At 34.1% G+C, this 14,841-nt stretch overlaps 2 protein-coding genes across 2 annotated transcripts; one reads left to right on the top strand and one right to left on the bottom strand.

The window, feature by feature from the left end:
* Positions 1-912: 912 nt before the first annotated feature.
* Positions 913-4,405, bottom strand: LOC139508982 (glutathione S-transferase theta-1-like). The gene is made up of 4 exons (XM_071296041.1): positions 4,203-4,405; positions 3,196-3,283; positions 2,280-2,443; positions 913-1,288 (listed from the first exon to the last, which is right to left on the bottom strand). Exons 1-4 carry the CDS (start codon positions 4,312-4,314, stop codon positions 954-956), a joined length of 699 nt encoding a protein of 232 aa, XP_071152142.1. The 5' UTR covers positions 4,315-4,405; the 3' UTR covers positions 913-953.
* Positions 4,406-4,571: 166 nt separating this feature from the next.
* On the top strand, positions 4,572-10,349 carry LOC139508984 (vitamin K epoxide reductase complex subunit 1-like protein 1). Its single transcript, XM_071296042.1, has 3 exons — positions 4,572-4,800; positions 7,311-7,420; positions 8,517-10,349. The coding sequence occupies exons 1-3, from the start codon at positions 4,607-4,609 to the stop codon at positions 8,741-8,743; spliced, it is 531 nt and encodes a 176-aa protein (XP_071152143.1). The 5' UTR covers positions 4,572-4,606; the 3' UTR covers positions 8,744-10,349.
* Positions 10,350-14,841: the final 4,492 nt, after the last annotated feature.

Raw genomic sequence — 14,841 nt, 5'->3', positions numbered from 1 at the left:
TTTATTCAACATTGGTTAGATTCATATGGGAACAACGATTGGGACCACACAAAATATGTTGAACCTAGCCGCATGTTTGCGCATGTCTCAAGTCAGGAACCTCTAACCTGTTTAATCTTCTGTTTTTTTTTACATCTTTCTTAAGGTGGTACCTAACACACAGGGATATAACTCTGTAAAGTCAGCTAAACGTTTTAATTACGTTGTGTTGTAAAGGGAATGTTAAGCTTCTCAATGATCAAAATTGGTGTTTGTCAAACTGCTATATAACCAGTGTAATTTTTCTGACAAAACGGTTGGTAAAAAAATTTGAAATTTTATATTTTTGTTAGAGGGTCAAAGTAAATACATTGTCCAAACTTTATGAAAATTAAACGAGCCAAATTAATTTTAGTGAAAGAGTTGGGTACCACCTTAAACATGAAAAGGTTTCATATCATTCAATTAAGGTTTGAAAAGGTTATTGAGTTATTCATGTTTAAACAATATTAATAATTGTAACTATAGCTGCATGAAACATAGTCTATTATCAGAAAACAAAACGATGGAAAATGAGTAACACAATATATTTTCAAATTATTGCCTTAGATTTTATTGCATCTGAGTTCTATAATATCATTGAATTAGACAGAAGATGATAGTTTTCCATGACTTTGTTGTTCGCCTTTTTTCACAAGTAATCATTGAAGGCGGCTGTCATAGTATTTCTCTGCATAAAATACAGCTTGAGTTATCAAAATATTTAGATACTACATGTAAGTAATATCTGTTAACCGATTACTTACAAAATACATGCTCATAAAAACTGTAAAGAACAATTCAATAATACGAGTCTTTTATTAAATAAAATCTTTATGCACCATATATATTAGTATACAAAAGTCTGAATGAAAGGCCATGCCGTACAATAAGTCTGAATGAAAGGCCATGCCGTACAATGCTAAGTACAAAAGTTACAGTTTAGCTAGTTGCTCTTTAATCATTGGGTACATGTCACGTGTCCTGTATGTCAGTTTGTGAGCTTCGTCAAAGTGAGGCTGTAGCCTCTCCTTAACTCGATCCATCCATGCTTTGACCACAGAATTCTCTTCATACAAATATTCTTCATTGACAGCGTACAGCTGTATTAATTCACAGATTCCCAGGATATCAGCTACAGAAATTTCTTGTCCGCAAAGGAAAGGTTGATCTTTCAGCCAAACATTTTCTAAGAATTTTACAGTTTTCTTTACTTCTGTTCTAAACTGTTCTACTTTATCCCAATCAACTGGTCTGCTCAAAGCTTTTGTTCAATCAACTGGAAAGATAAAGTTCCAGTCATCATTTATATGTTTTATTGTTTACTAATATTCTGAAACGGCGATTTGATCATATCAGCACCACTGGAAGTGACACTTATATCATATTGAGAGGGGAAATAGGGAATGTGTCAAATAGACAACAACCCGACCAACGAGCAGACCACCAATGGGTCAGCAACTCAGCGAGAAATCTCACATTGGAGGCCTTCAGCTAGTCCCGTAACAAAATGTGTACTAGTTAAATGAAATAGGACGTCACATCAAACTCAAAAACATATAAATGAATTAAAATTAAAAAAAATATATATAAGACCAACAAAGGCAAGAGGCTCCTGACTTGAGACAGGTTACTTATAGGTAAACTCTTCTTGCGAACTCATTGCATTCAGTTTGTAATTTTGAGGTTTTCCTTTAATATCTGTAGATTGTATAAAATCTACACGGCAGTACAGAGGTCGATATTAGGAGTGTAGGCGAGCAAAATTTCTGTATAAACCAATTTGGTGTTTGACGCTTGCTATAGGTAATTGTCAGCATTTTTGGGTGTTTCCGGAATGTTTTACGTTGTTTTTTTTGTCTATAACACAGATAATTATACTACTGCATGTTGTATGAAATATTTTTTCCTGATTTGCCTTGGAGTTTACTGTTCTACTTTTTCTCCAAGTATGAAACCTCGTAAGTGGCTACACTTGGTAGTCTTGTTACGGAAATTGGTGGAAATTCTATGATCATAGTGTCTCAACTGAATTCTTCCCGTAATCGACCACTACTAACGATGTTAGAATTCATACATTATCTTTGGGCAGATAAATATGACGACTGCAATATAAGCAGTGCCTTTAATAAAACATGTAATTACTCGGGGGTTGACGTATGGTATACACACAGGTGGATTGTTGCTTGAAAACCTTATAGTGACCTCAATTAAAAAGTACTACTATTCATCAAATTAGATAAATATGTATCCAACAATTAGGAAAATTACCAGATTCCTGAAGAGATATGCTGACTTCAGCCTGGTATTCCAATGTTGCCAGTTCATATATTCGTCTACTCTTGCTTGGGCTTGTAAGTTCGTTCTAGGATACCAGTGCTCTGGTAAGTTATACTTTGCAACCAAATATTTCAAAATGGCAACACTGAAAAATTCATTATTCAACAGTATGAAAAAGTAGAATAACTGTCAGTTTCATTTTTGTATCGGCAACTTCTCCGTAACCCTATATCAAATTATTAAAAAGTTTCAAGAATCTTAACCTTATATACTTTCTTGTTTTCTTGATAGCTTCTGATGTTAGTGGTTCATCATTGAAATAGATATTTATAGTGTAACAAATACTGTAAAATAAAACTATAATTAGTAAAAAATTTACTTTGTGTGGTTCGTATCAGTGTATGTCAACCATTTCCATAAGGAAAAAATCTACTAAATATCGTGAAAATATATATAGAGACCGAAAGAATGTGTTCATAGTACACGGATGCCCCATACGCACTATCATTTTCTATGTTCAATGGACCGTGAAAATGGCAGAAATCACTGATTTGGCATTAAAATATCGAAAGATCACAGCATAAGGAACATGTGTGCTAAATTTCAAGTTGATTGGACTTCAACTTCATCAAAACCTTCCTTGACAAAAACTTTAACCTGAAGCGGGACAAACGGACGGACGAACAGACAAACGAACGGACGGACGAACGAACAAACAGACGAACGAACGAACGAACGAGCGAACAGACCCACAGACCAGAAAATATAATGCCACTCTACTATCGTAGGTGGGGCATAAAATAAAAAACACACAAAAAAAAAAGATTTTTGAAAACCGTATGAGAACCTCTAGATAACATTTGACCCTTGATTTGGTCTATTGATCACAATGTTTACCTTTCTGTTAAAATAAATCCATTATCATCGAGAACAGGCACTAAGCTGAAAGGATTAACTTTCTTGTATTCGTCCGAATAATGCTCTCCTATAAAAAAAAATATGGCGGATTTAATATGTTGGCGTTAAAATCCCGAGTAAATTAAAATGTACATTATGAACTTTCCTGTTAAAACCTATACATTGAAAATCTTTTATCAGTTTGTACAAAAAGAAACATCAATATAAAATTACGTTATCATGTGACATGTTTGACTTTGGTATGATCATGAATCGCTGATACTTTTTCTATGTTGCTACCCAGTAAAAGGGCGCATTGCATGAATCCAAAAACTATTTATAAGAAAAAATCTGTCTATTTCATCATCTAGACCACTTACAAATGTTTACCTAATTTCAAGTTTTATCAATATTCACACATATTTCAGTCTTTCATTTAAAACGCTGGTATACAATTTGTGACTATTATTATACTACTAACAAGCCATGAAGTACAACTGGCAACAGCTCTATACCTCAAGACATTTAAAACAACACGTCTCTGTTGGCAAGATCATAGAAAAATGCAAAAATTTATTTAAAATTTAGTAAAATGCATGCATCAGTTTAAAAAAGACACACATCTATATAATGACAACCACGTCAAAGTTCATCATAGTTATCCCTGCACTATCATATTTCTTTTTTTAAAATAATATGATTTTTCCATGCCTTTCAACTGATCTCGCGTGACTGAGACGTCCAGCAAAAGACGTGTGATAATTCAAAGCAAATGAAATGAGGAGTCCTTGATCATAAGTTACCCGTTCGACATAAATTATTGAATATATGTATACGGTACCATAGATGTAATACCCATGGCGGTACCAACTGATCTTGCGTGACTGAGCCGTCCAGCAAAAGACGTGGGAGTCCTTGATAAAGTTACCCGTTCGACATAAATCATGGAATAAATACGGTACCAACATAAAACTTAACACAAATATGATCAAATATGCCATACATACCTTTTCTTAGAGCAACTGCTTTAGGTTCGAATGGAATTTTGTTAATTTTCAGAAAAATGTACACTGCTCTCGATGGCTGAGACATCAAATCGTAGAAATATCTTAAAACCATGCTTAACACAGCCTCTGACAACGAAGGAAATGTTTAGACTATTTGTGTGGTCGACAAAAAAGTCAAAATGTAGGACGTTACACGTGATATTTAATGACCTTTGTGTAGATCGATTTAATCATTGCAAATAAGCCAGATAAAAAGCATTATTCAACCTAAAAAGCTATCTTTAGGTTTTTTTAAAGTTCAGATTAAAATAATTTAATTCATATTTATAAATATAGCTATAATATGTAAATTTTGTTTGAATATAAAAATAATGTTTTTATTGACATAAGCGTCAATATAAACAATGGCAAACGAAGCAATTCAGCTGCGTAAATCTGCACGTTTATTTGGCAATGTCTTGCTTATATTCTGCACAGTTGGAATGCTATTGTCCGTGTACGCACTTTATGTTGAAATCCACGCAGAGGGAGACTCCAGTTTTAAAGCATGGTGTGACATAAATCCTAAAATGAGCTGTTCTAAAGTGTTCACATCAAAGTAAGTACACGTCAGCGTTTATAAGTTTTACAAATATTGAATAGATTACAAAGTATATAATATATTTTTCTTTCTATTTTTCAATACTAGTTTCAAACTATGTATTTCCTTGTTTGGCATAATTTTAAAGTCGTTTCCCGGTAAAAGAACGTCTTTTTAAATTCTTGGCTATAATGAAGGGGAATAACTATAAATTCAGAATACCATAAATTCACCAATGAACGGTTAACACGAGTATATCATTTTCAAAGGTTATTTATTGCAGGGAAACAATGGTCAAATACACTTCAGTGAAATGATAAAAGAATTATCGAATTTGTTATATGATCATTTGTCGTTTCCTTTCACAAAGTTGTGAGGGTTTCATACGTGTACTATTGAAATGTACAAATAAGAGCCGGTTCATTACTTTTAAAGTTCCATTGTTATGGTAAATATCGTGACACAATGGCAAAAATCACCTTTTAGTTTATTTTTCAAATATTTACAATTATCATTATCATTTTTTTTCTAGTAACAAACATTTTATATTTCTTTAGACTTTATTGTTTGTCTTCTCTGACAATTAGTAACTTTATTAAAATAATTTTGAAAAAAATGTCTTACAATAATAATAAGTATCTATACAACTGTATAGTGTATGGAAATATACCTGGTAATTATTTTTTTCACAAAATTCAAATATGTACAGGATTGATTTTACGATAGGAAGCATTAAATTGAACATCAGGAAAAGCTTGAGGACGAAGTTAGGTGTTTAAAAAGGAAGTATCCACATGTTCACTAGCTTGAACATCATATTTTTATGGATTTTGTTACTATAAAAAAATAAATATTTTTGATTATGAATGTCACTTAAATATCTGTTTCCGCTAATGTGCAGAAAAAATATATAGGGTAGGTAGGTAGGCAATGTCATTTTATTTAACAAACATTTTTTAGCTGGTTACTACAAGGGAATCAGACTGTCTTTATCAGCGCTTGTTCCAAAATGGAATAAAAGTGTTAGGTTAGGCACTAAAAACTAGGGTAGGTTTAGCAGAAACACGTATTATTTTGTTTGGCCTAATCAGATGTGTCTGTTATATTTCTGTAAACAGACAGTTGTTCTCTAAGAAGGATTCTTCTGTGGGTGGATAGATGGGTGGTTGGCTATTTAACGTCTACTTGGCAAACTGAATTCAGATTGAGGATGATACTATGCTAGTGCGATATGAATATATACACTGCTTAGTATTAGACTGACATTCTGTGTTGGATTTTTAACGTGCTAGTTAACAGTCCACAAGAAGACACGTCACCCTACCCGGACACATTATTCTGACTCAGAGACGACCAGTCTTTGCTCTTAATCCTTAATTTTGGAGTACCAGCAAAACAAACTGTACAGTATTTGGTTTGACTCGGCCAGTGTTCGAACTGACAACTACGAGACCACCGATTTCCTTTTGTCTGCTGATCTAGAACTAAGTGTCAATTACCTAGGTTTATATTATAATTTCCGAAATCATTGGCACAAAACTTTATGCAGACACTGCTTTGACTTTTCGTTTAATCAGGAGTCATTTAAAAACTGATTTGTGATGCAATCATGATACTTGTTTGATATGACTACTACATTCGATATTTTGTTTCTGAGTTCATGTCTCATAGTTTTATTTCTTAAAAATATCCAGAAATAAATTTGAAATTAGATAAAACTTTACCGGTATTTTGAATTCGCCTTGCGTTTACAGGCGCGGATCCAGAGGAGGGGGGGGGGGGGGTTCCGGGGGTTGGAATCCCCCCTTTTTTTGGACGATCAATGCATTTGAAGTGGGACATGTAATTGGACCCCCCCCCCCCATTTTTGTCCTGGGTTAGGACCCCCCCCCCCCTTTTTAAAATGGCTGGATCCGCCCCTGGTTTATTCCCGTCCCTGTACATTAATGCTGAATATACAGCTGGAAATGACAAGTAAATGCATATCTATACGGATAAATTAAAATATTCTACTTGGCTAGAGTAGATACAATTATTCATATAATGAACAGAGGCAGCCAATGTAAAGATGACACGTTAGCCAATGACTTGAAATCAGTACACGTGCCAGGAGTGTTGTATGGATGCATGTGAAAGACATATCCGACTTTCTCCTTTTTCTGTCTCTTGCGACAAGCCACGAAGTCGAGACATCCAACACCCTGTCGACTTAGTTGATGTCACCGTTTCGTCAAATTTAGGCTAAGTCTGTGGTTTAAGTTTATTTACAGATGAAACTTTGTCACACATTCACGAAATGTTATGTATCTTGGTTGTTTTAAAATGATGATGACGATGGACGACTGTATATAAACTTCGAACGCATTTTAAATGTACATCCATGCAGTACGAGAACATGGTCAGTTGATTTTATTCAACTATAAAATATAAAGATATGAATGAATTAAAAATAGTGTTTACACCATTATTTTAATTATCAAGATGTGCGGTAAAATGTTGAGAATTGAATGTTTGTTTATTATCTTCAGGTACGGAAAAGGTTTTGGATTATTGGAGTACATCGTCGGAAAAACAAGTGTATTAAATCAGCCAAATAGTATTTTTGGTATGATGTTCTACATCCTTCAAATTATATGTGGTATGTCTTTAATTGATAATATTTTCGATTTGCGCAATGATATTTTGTTTTCAATGATATTTTGTTTACCATACTTGATGGACAGATAGTTCTCGAGGGTATCGCAAGCCCAGTAACCAGTACTTCGGTACTGGCATAAAAATACGGATTTTATGTTGTTAAAGTTTGCTGTTACACAATTTTGGAAATTATTTTTAATTAAGGAATATGTTTCCCTCATGTAGATGCTCTGATTCCTTGCCCTGATTTTGCTCTACTTTATTGTTTATTTTGCTTTAACGCTCTTTTTGATAAAAGAGGCGCGAAAGATACCAGAGGGACAGTCAAACTCATAGATCGAAAATAAACCGACATTGCCATGACTGAAAACGATAAAGGACAAACAGACACATAAAAGTACACAAGACACAACATAGAAAAAGGACTAAGCAACACGAACACCACCAAAAACTTGGGGTGATCTCTTGTGCTCCGGAAGGGTAAGGCAGCAACCATTTGATTTTCTGGGGGGGGAGGGTGCTATGGTTTTTTTTGGAAAAAAAAGTTTGTTTCCAGTTTTTGGAGAAAAAAATAATTTGTTTTTGATTCTGAGAAAAAAAATTTGTTTGTTTCACCCTCAGCAGCCCCCCCCCCCCCCCCCCCCCCCCCCGAAAATCAAATGGTTGCTGCCTAAGCAGATCCTTCTCCACATGTGACACCCGTCGTATTGCTCATGTTAATTATTACAAACCCGGTAAATAGATTAATTCGGATAGTCGCATTCGTGAAAAGGGATTACTCGTGATGGCGTCCGTAAAATTTACGAAGTGATGATTTCGTCTTCATCATTTGGAACTTTTGATTATATAGCTTCCTTGTGAGCAGCAACCCTCTATCAAGGAAATCATGATAGGAAACACAGGCCATCGAATATCGCATCTGTTGCATACAAATGGTATAATTCACAATAGATGTATTACTTACCATGTGCAAAACTAGTACATACCGTACGATACGAATTAGTTGAACACAATACTAATTAAAATGTACGATTTAAGAACCTGTTTTGACTACAGGATAGGTTGCCCATAAAATACTTGTATTTTGTTTATTCCAGCAATGACGGTATCCGGCAGTCTAGCAAGCTTTGCTTTAGGAACAAGTATTGTGGCGAACTTTGGCTCCGCCTACCTGGCGTATATACTAGTATATATACTAGATGATGTGTGTGTGGTGTGTGTTTCTACTTATATAGTCAATGCTGTCATTTTATACTGCTGTTATCAAAGATATTATAAGATTGTAAATATTGTCAATATTGCCAAAAGTAAAAAGCAAAAGTGATAGAAAAGAACAAAATACTCGATTCAAGGTGTCTCGTTGCTTCAAATGCCAAAGTGTCTTATAGTTTGAGATTATCACACAAAAACTGTAAGGTTATTTTCAACTATTTGTAGAAACGAATATAGGAGGCTTAGCTTAGTAAACTAACCAAAGTATTATATCATATATACGACTCAAATGGCTAAAAAACAAAGGATAATGTTGACATGTAGTATAGTATTAAGATAATATAGCATCATTGTTTTCATTATAGTACCATATATATTTTTCACATCTAAATGATCTAATCAAAATCATGTAGGCCTAACAGGATCCAACATAATGTTTATAAAAACTTTATGTAATTTTCTTTTGGATTACAATAAAATACGGGTTTTTATAAGAAAATAATATTTTATGAATTTGTTCCGTCCTATGTGATTTATAAAATGAACAAAAATGTAGATTTAATAATGCATGTCAGTTTTTATTCTTTGTACGGGAAACGTTTTCAGTAAATATTAATAGTATACTAAGAATTTTGTATTAAATATACTCATTTTATTCAATCATTTTCATTCAATCCATAGTTTTATTCTAAAAAGTCGATGTTCTTCCCAGCTCATTTCATTTGGTGTGGCAGCTTATTTTTACATTCCACACAACCGATCGCGAACAGGCGTGTTTATGAAGATCTATGAAGAATAGACTATAATAGGTTCTAAAATGGCTACAGTACGTTCATATTTAGAATACGCAAGTAACAAGTCATGAGTCAGTCATTGCGATATTTAATTGATGGAGGGTGGTCTTTTTACACAGAACGATATGTCACACTACCCGTACACACTTGTCTTACTCTGAGTCGACCATCCTTTGTTTGTATTCCTTGATATTGAGGAATACGATATATGAAATTGTTGATCTCTATAAAAGGGCCGATAATCCCGAATTATCTGTTAATGACACGGTAAATTGATTTCTGAAATTTCTAAAATTTTGAAGCGAGCAAACTTTTTAAATCCGAAGAACTATGAATGAGTTATGGATGGCCTTATTAAATAGCATATTAAGTTTTTATCATGGCATTTAGTTCATTCAGGTAATTACCATAACTGTGACAATCAAAATTTGAAGTCAATTTCTTGTCAAAACTAAAGCAACTCTTTAGTATGTTTATTAACAGTATATATAATTTTTATATTGTAAGCAAATTGAAAGCCAATTGTGAGTCAGTGAATTAGGGAACAATTGAAAGCCTATTGTGAGTCAGTGAATTAGGGAACGACCATTTAACTTCAAAAGGGGATATGTTTCGTTCTTAAAAATATTCTGATCCTATTTTTGACGAAAAATAATATTGTGGGCAAGCAGATTACAAAAAAATATTCTCAATCCTGATTTTCCCCAATACCTAATAGTGTTAAATTTTGAAGAAAACAAGTATTTGATTGAAAGCGTTGAAAAAAAAGTTCGCACTTTTCTCTAAACAAATTCTGATTGTGAAAAGCCATGATAGACCATCCCCGGCTTGGAGTTAGATGGTTGTGCCCTTAGAATGTTTGTGTGTGCATTAGTTGTTTCTAAAAATGTATTCGATATTGTGTAATAAATGCATATTTTGATATTTTGTATTTTCTTATAAAAAAGAGGATGTGGTTTGATTGCCAATGAATGTTATTTATGTTGACTCTGTTGGTCCCTCTACATTCGTCATTGAGATTTTACTACATTGCACATAGACACGAGGGAATATGGGGAAAACAGCTGAGGACATTAACCTCATGCTGAAAGAGTGTTCTCTCTTGTTGTTGAATTTAAGATATATTTTAACAAACATTTGCAAAGGTTGTTAACAAATTAAGTAGAAAGGTAAGTTGAATATAGAGAATAATATGTCTATCTTACACATATGTAAAATAAATGCAAAAACATCATTATACAAAAACTAGGCTAAACACCGTTTTCAATAAAAAAAAAAAAAAGCGAAAAAAGTCAGATTTCAAACAAAATTTCATTGTTTAAAATGAATACAAGTACAAGGATTTTTACTTTCAGTGTTTTACCAACAGCCACAATTTAAAATTTATCAGAGTATGTTTGCATCTAAATCACCCTGAAAATATATCAGTTGTGGTGAACTACATTTGTAGATTACAATGTTGAAATTAAAGTATTATAAGGTTACAGAAGGAAATGGTATTTATTATTAACCATTTCATTCTCAAATTTACCATCTGCATAATATTACAGTGGTCCCTTTTTGATAAAAAAAATATTTAAGTTATATAAATTTTGATAAGGGGGTCAAAGGATGACGTTACCCTTGTGGATGTCAGTCCATCTTCATAAAAAGTTTCAATTTGATGTGTTGCTTTCTGTCATAAGTATGATATTAGAAAAGAAACTTTATCAGCAAGAGGAAATAGACTTAAATTGTATGTACTCGAACAGATCTTTCGAACTTTCTTTTAAAAAAAAATGTGATTCATAGCACTCTTATACCATATACTATTGGAGAGCAATTAACTTATGTAATAACCACATGGAAACGTACCATAAGCAAAGCATATACTTGCCAAAAAGGAGATATAACTACATGATGTGTGATCATGTGTGGTATACAAAATTTTAAATCAAAAGTTGTAAAAACCAACAACATAACTAAAACGAAAGAATTTTCATTTAGAATATGGTATAGATATGGTTAAAGGGGCCAGCTGAAGGACTCCTCCAATTGCGGGAGTTTCTCGCTGCATTGAAGACCCCTAATGGCCTTCGGCTGTTGTCTGCTCTATGGTCGGGTTGTTGTCTCTTTGACACATTCTCCATTTCCATTCTCAATTTTATAGACTCAATTTCGTTTTTCTGAAAGATTGATTTATAAACAAGAATGTGGTATGATTGACAATAAGACAAACCATACATTAAAGACCAAATGACGTAGATGTATAAGAAACTGAAGGTCTTCGTACGACACACAATAATGAGCAAAACCCAAATTGTATAGAAATCTATACAAAGGGCCAACCATGACCAAATATAAAAACACATTAAACGAGAAAATAAATATGATAGACAGCAACCAACAAGAAGCACTGTATTACTTATAACAAGCTCATGCCTTGTGACAGGTACATGCAGTATGTGTCGGCATTAAATATGTTTTCAAGCATACTCAACTTTACTACTTTATTCCCTGGGACAGTAGAGAAAACAATGCAACATAAGAAGAAACTGTAAAAATTAGTTTAAAAGTCTGGACTTATAAGTAAGATCGACACAAAGCACAAAAAGACTAACAATAAAGACTATAGGGACATACAGTACAGATCTAAGAGTACTCGAAAGAGAGCCGTGGTGTAGTGGTTATCGCATCGGACTGCAAAGGGACTTACATTTTTCTGCTCTCCCTCGACACCGTTTGCGAGTATGGTCTTAAGAAGCGATGATAGTCCGTCAGAGGGGGGCGATAAATGGCGGACTCGTGTTAAGAGAGAGCAATATTTCTTGCACGTAAAAGACACCCTTGTAGATTTCGAAAAAGAGCAGGTTATGCCGCTACAAGGCAGCACTCGCACTCGCAAAATGGAAAGGGATGAATTTAAGTTGTAATGACTTGTTCCCAATCCACTATACATAAATATGGTTAACTAAGAGTACTCATAGTTACTGAAAGCTACTAGTTCAAACTAATAAATAAATCCTGTTCCTGGACTAAAATATCAATCAGTACACTTCCAATGGACTTAATGAAAGGACATATAAAAAAATCTCGGAAATTCATGACTTATATAATTCCAAAATATATGTATTCACAGGCCTCATGTAGCTTGACGTTCGACCATAAGTCGATTTAGTCCTAATGCTTTAAGATTTTAATATTAACAAATTGGATTTTGCATCAAAAATGTTTCAGACTGCTTAATAATTTTGGCAAATGGTTCCGATTTTGGGGGGTATTTTTGTATGATCGAGAATGCTTCTTTACGTGGACGACTGTGTTGAAGTGTAAACAAGCACTCTATCTTTATATCGACAATATGTAATAACTATATTTATGCAAAATCCTTTGCACAACATTTTTTACGGGATAACATATGCACGGTAATCGACAGAAAATTAAGACAAGATTGCTGGCCATTGAGTGCAAGTTATGTCGCATTTTTGATAAAAATGTACCAGACTTTGCATATACATGAGGTAAGTTTTCTACCCCTATACATTACCCTGGAAATACCATATACACAATACGTAAGTCAAGTTAAATTAAACAAATAAATAAAGTTCTATATTTTTGTATGATCTCAATTTATAATACATGTGTTCGTGATTTCATAACCAGAGATAGTCTGGAACTTCTTGGGATTAACTTGTCATTCAGGATTAATCAACAATCAATAACCACCCCTTTAGAGTTGTCATCATACAAAACGTGCCCATCCTCCAAAAAAGTACAACCCGGGTGAAGTTGGTATATAGCTGCTACGGTGAGACAATTTATAATTTCAAAATTGAAATCGTCTCGTTTGTCAAATATGCGGGTACTAAAATGAGCGCTGTTACCAAATTCGAGGTAAATGTATAGACAATAGTCAGCTGTATCTCTGTGGTTTCATTTGTCTAGTTCAGGAAGATATATTGGGTAAAAATCAGAAAAAGTTTGGATTGTTAATGTAAAGAGCATCATCAGCATACCTGCATCTACATCTACATCTACATCATACGTGACGATCCATCAGCAGATTGATGACTATACGTCGGCGCATCGCAAACAGGACACTTAATAAAATATTATAACTAATTTTGTGCAATAATTCCAAAACATTTTGTGCAAAAACAAAACAAAAATTAACTCATTTACATTATTTACAAACAGGTTAGATATCTAAATATACTGACTCTGGATCAGTATTTTAAACTGATCCAGGGAGTTAACACTGATAACGTTTTGTGGGAGTGAGTTCCACAGTACAACTGTGAATGGAAAAAAGCTGTACTTGAAGTAGTCTGTTCTTGTGCTAAATGTTTGGTATTGTAATGAATTAGTGAATCTGGTGTTTTTGACTGGCTGTGGTAAAAGGTAAAGGTTTGGGTCTACTACAATGAGATGGTGTGAGATTTTGTAAAGCATAGTGACTCGATTGATGTTTCTGCGAGTTTCAAGTGACTTCCATTGAAGATGGTCCAATCATGAAGTGACACTACTGGTGTTGTGGTATCTGTTGGTGACATAGCGTGCTGCCCTTCTTTGTACTTTTTCAATGTTGTTTTTGGGGGGGGGGGGGGGGGGGGGTGAGGTGACCAAACTGAAGAGCAGTATTCTAAATTTGAACGTACCATGGATTTGTATGCCAAACTTTTAGTTTCTTCCTGGTTTATTTTTAAGTTTCTTTTTAGAAAGCCTAAGATCTTATTTGCTTTTGCAGTAATATTATTTATATGTGTATCCCAAGACATGCTGTGAGAAAGGGTGATACCGAGATATTTTGCAGTGCTGACGGATTCTAAGATGTGGCCTTTTAATACATAGCCATGTTTGAATGGTGACTGTGATCTTGTCACAGTGAGAGAGTTGCATTCTTCTGGATGGAATTGCATACCCCAAGTTTGTTCCCAATTGGCTAGGCAGTTTAGATCATTTTGTAGTATGGTACAATCTTGTTGATTTGTTATGTTTCTGTATAAGATACAATCATCTGCAAACAAGCGTGTTTTTGATGTTACTGCTGCAGGTTAGGTCATTAATGAAGATAAGAAAAAGTAGTGGACCCAAAACTGAGCCTTGGGGCACCCCACTTACCACAGGCATTTGACTAGATACCTCTCCGTCAAGGGCAACCTGTTGCGTTCTGTTACTATCCAATTCCAGGTATTTCCCCTTATGTCATAATTATCCATCTTCCTTAATAACTTTTTGTGAGGTACCTTGTCAAATGCCTTGGAAAAGTCTAAAATAATAAGATCAATTTGTACACCATTATGGAGGTTACTAAGTAGTTCATGACTTAAAGTAAGTAGCTGTGTTTCACAGCTGCGTTTTGATCTGAAGCCATGCTGATTATCCACAAGGATGTTATGGGGGGGGGGGGGGCAAGGGGGTCCCAATAACAGCAAAA

This window comes from Mytilus edulis, unplaced genomic scaffold (assembly GCF_963676685.1).
Source record: "Mytilus edulis unplaced genomic scaffold, xbMytEdul2.2 SCAFFOLD_1900, whole genome shotgun sequence".
Classification (NCBI taxonomy): Eukaryota; Metazoa; Mollusca; class Bivalvia; order Mytilida; family Mytilidae; genus Mytilus; species Mytilus edulis.
Note: the sequence above shows the minus strand (reverse complement) of the source record. Positions and strands in the feature narration are given on the sequence as shown.

What these genes read in the sequence shown, in the direction of transcription:
- LOC139508982 (XM_071296041.1), bottom strand. Translation starts at nt 4,314, where the DNA reads ATGGTTTTAAGATATTTCTACGATTTGATGTCTCAGCCATCGAGAGCA. An exon ending in AGCAGTTGCTCTAAGAAAAG is followed by an intron (nt 3,284 to 4,202) that starts GTATGTATGGCA and finishes TTTTTTTTATAG; the next exon opens with GAGAGCATTATTCGGACGAA. An exon ending in CAGGAATCTGGTAATTTTCC is followed by an intron (nt 1,289 to 2,279) that starts TAATTGTTGGAT and finishes CAGTTGATTGAA; the next exon opens with CAAAAGCTTTGAGCAGACCA.
- LOC139508984 (XM_071296042.1), top strand. Translation starts at nt 4,607, where the DNA reads ATGGCAAACGAAGCAATTCAGCTGCGTAAATCTGCACGTTTATTTGGC. An exon ending in TCTAAAGTGTTCACATCAAA is followed by an intron (nt 4,801 to 7,310) that starts GTAAGTACACGT and finishes TATTATCTTCAG; the next exon opens with GTACGGAAAAGGTTTTGGAT. An exon ending in CATCCTTCAAATTATATGTG is followed by an intron (nt 7,421 to 8,516) that starts GTATGTCTTTAA and finishes TGTTTATTCCAG; the next exon opens with CAATGACGGTATCCGGCAGT.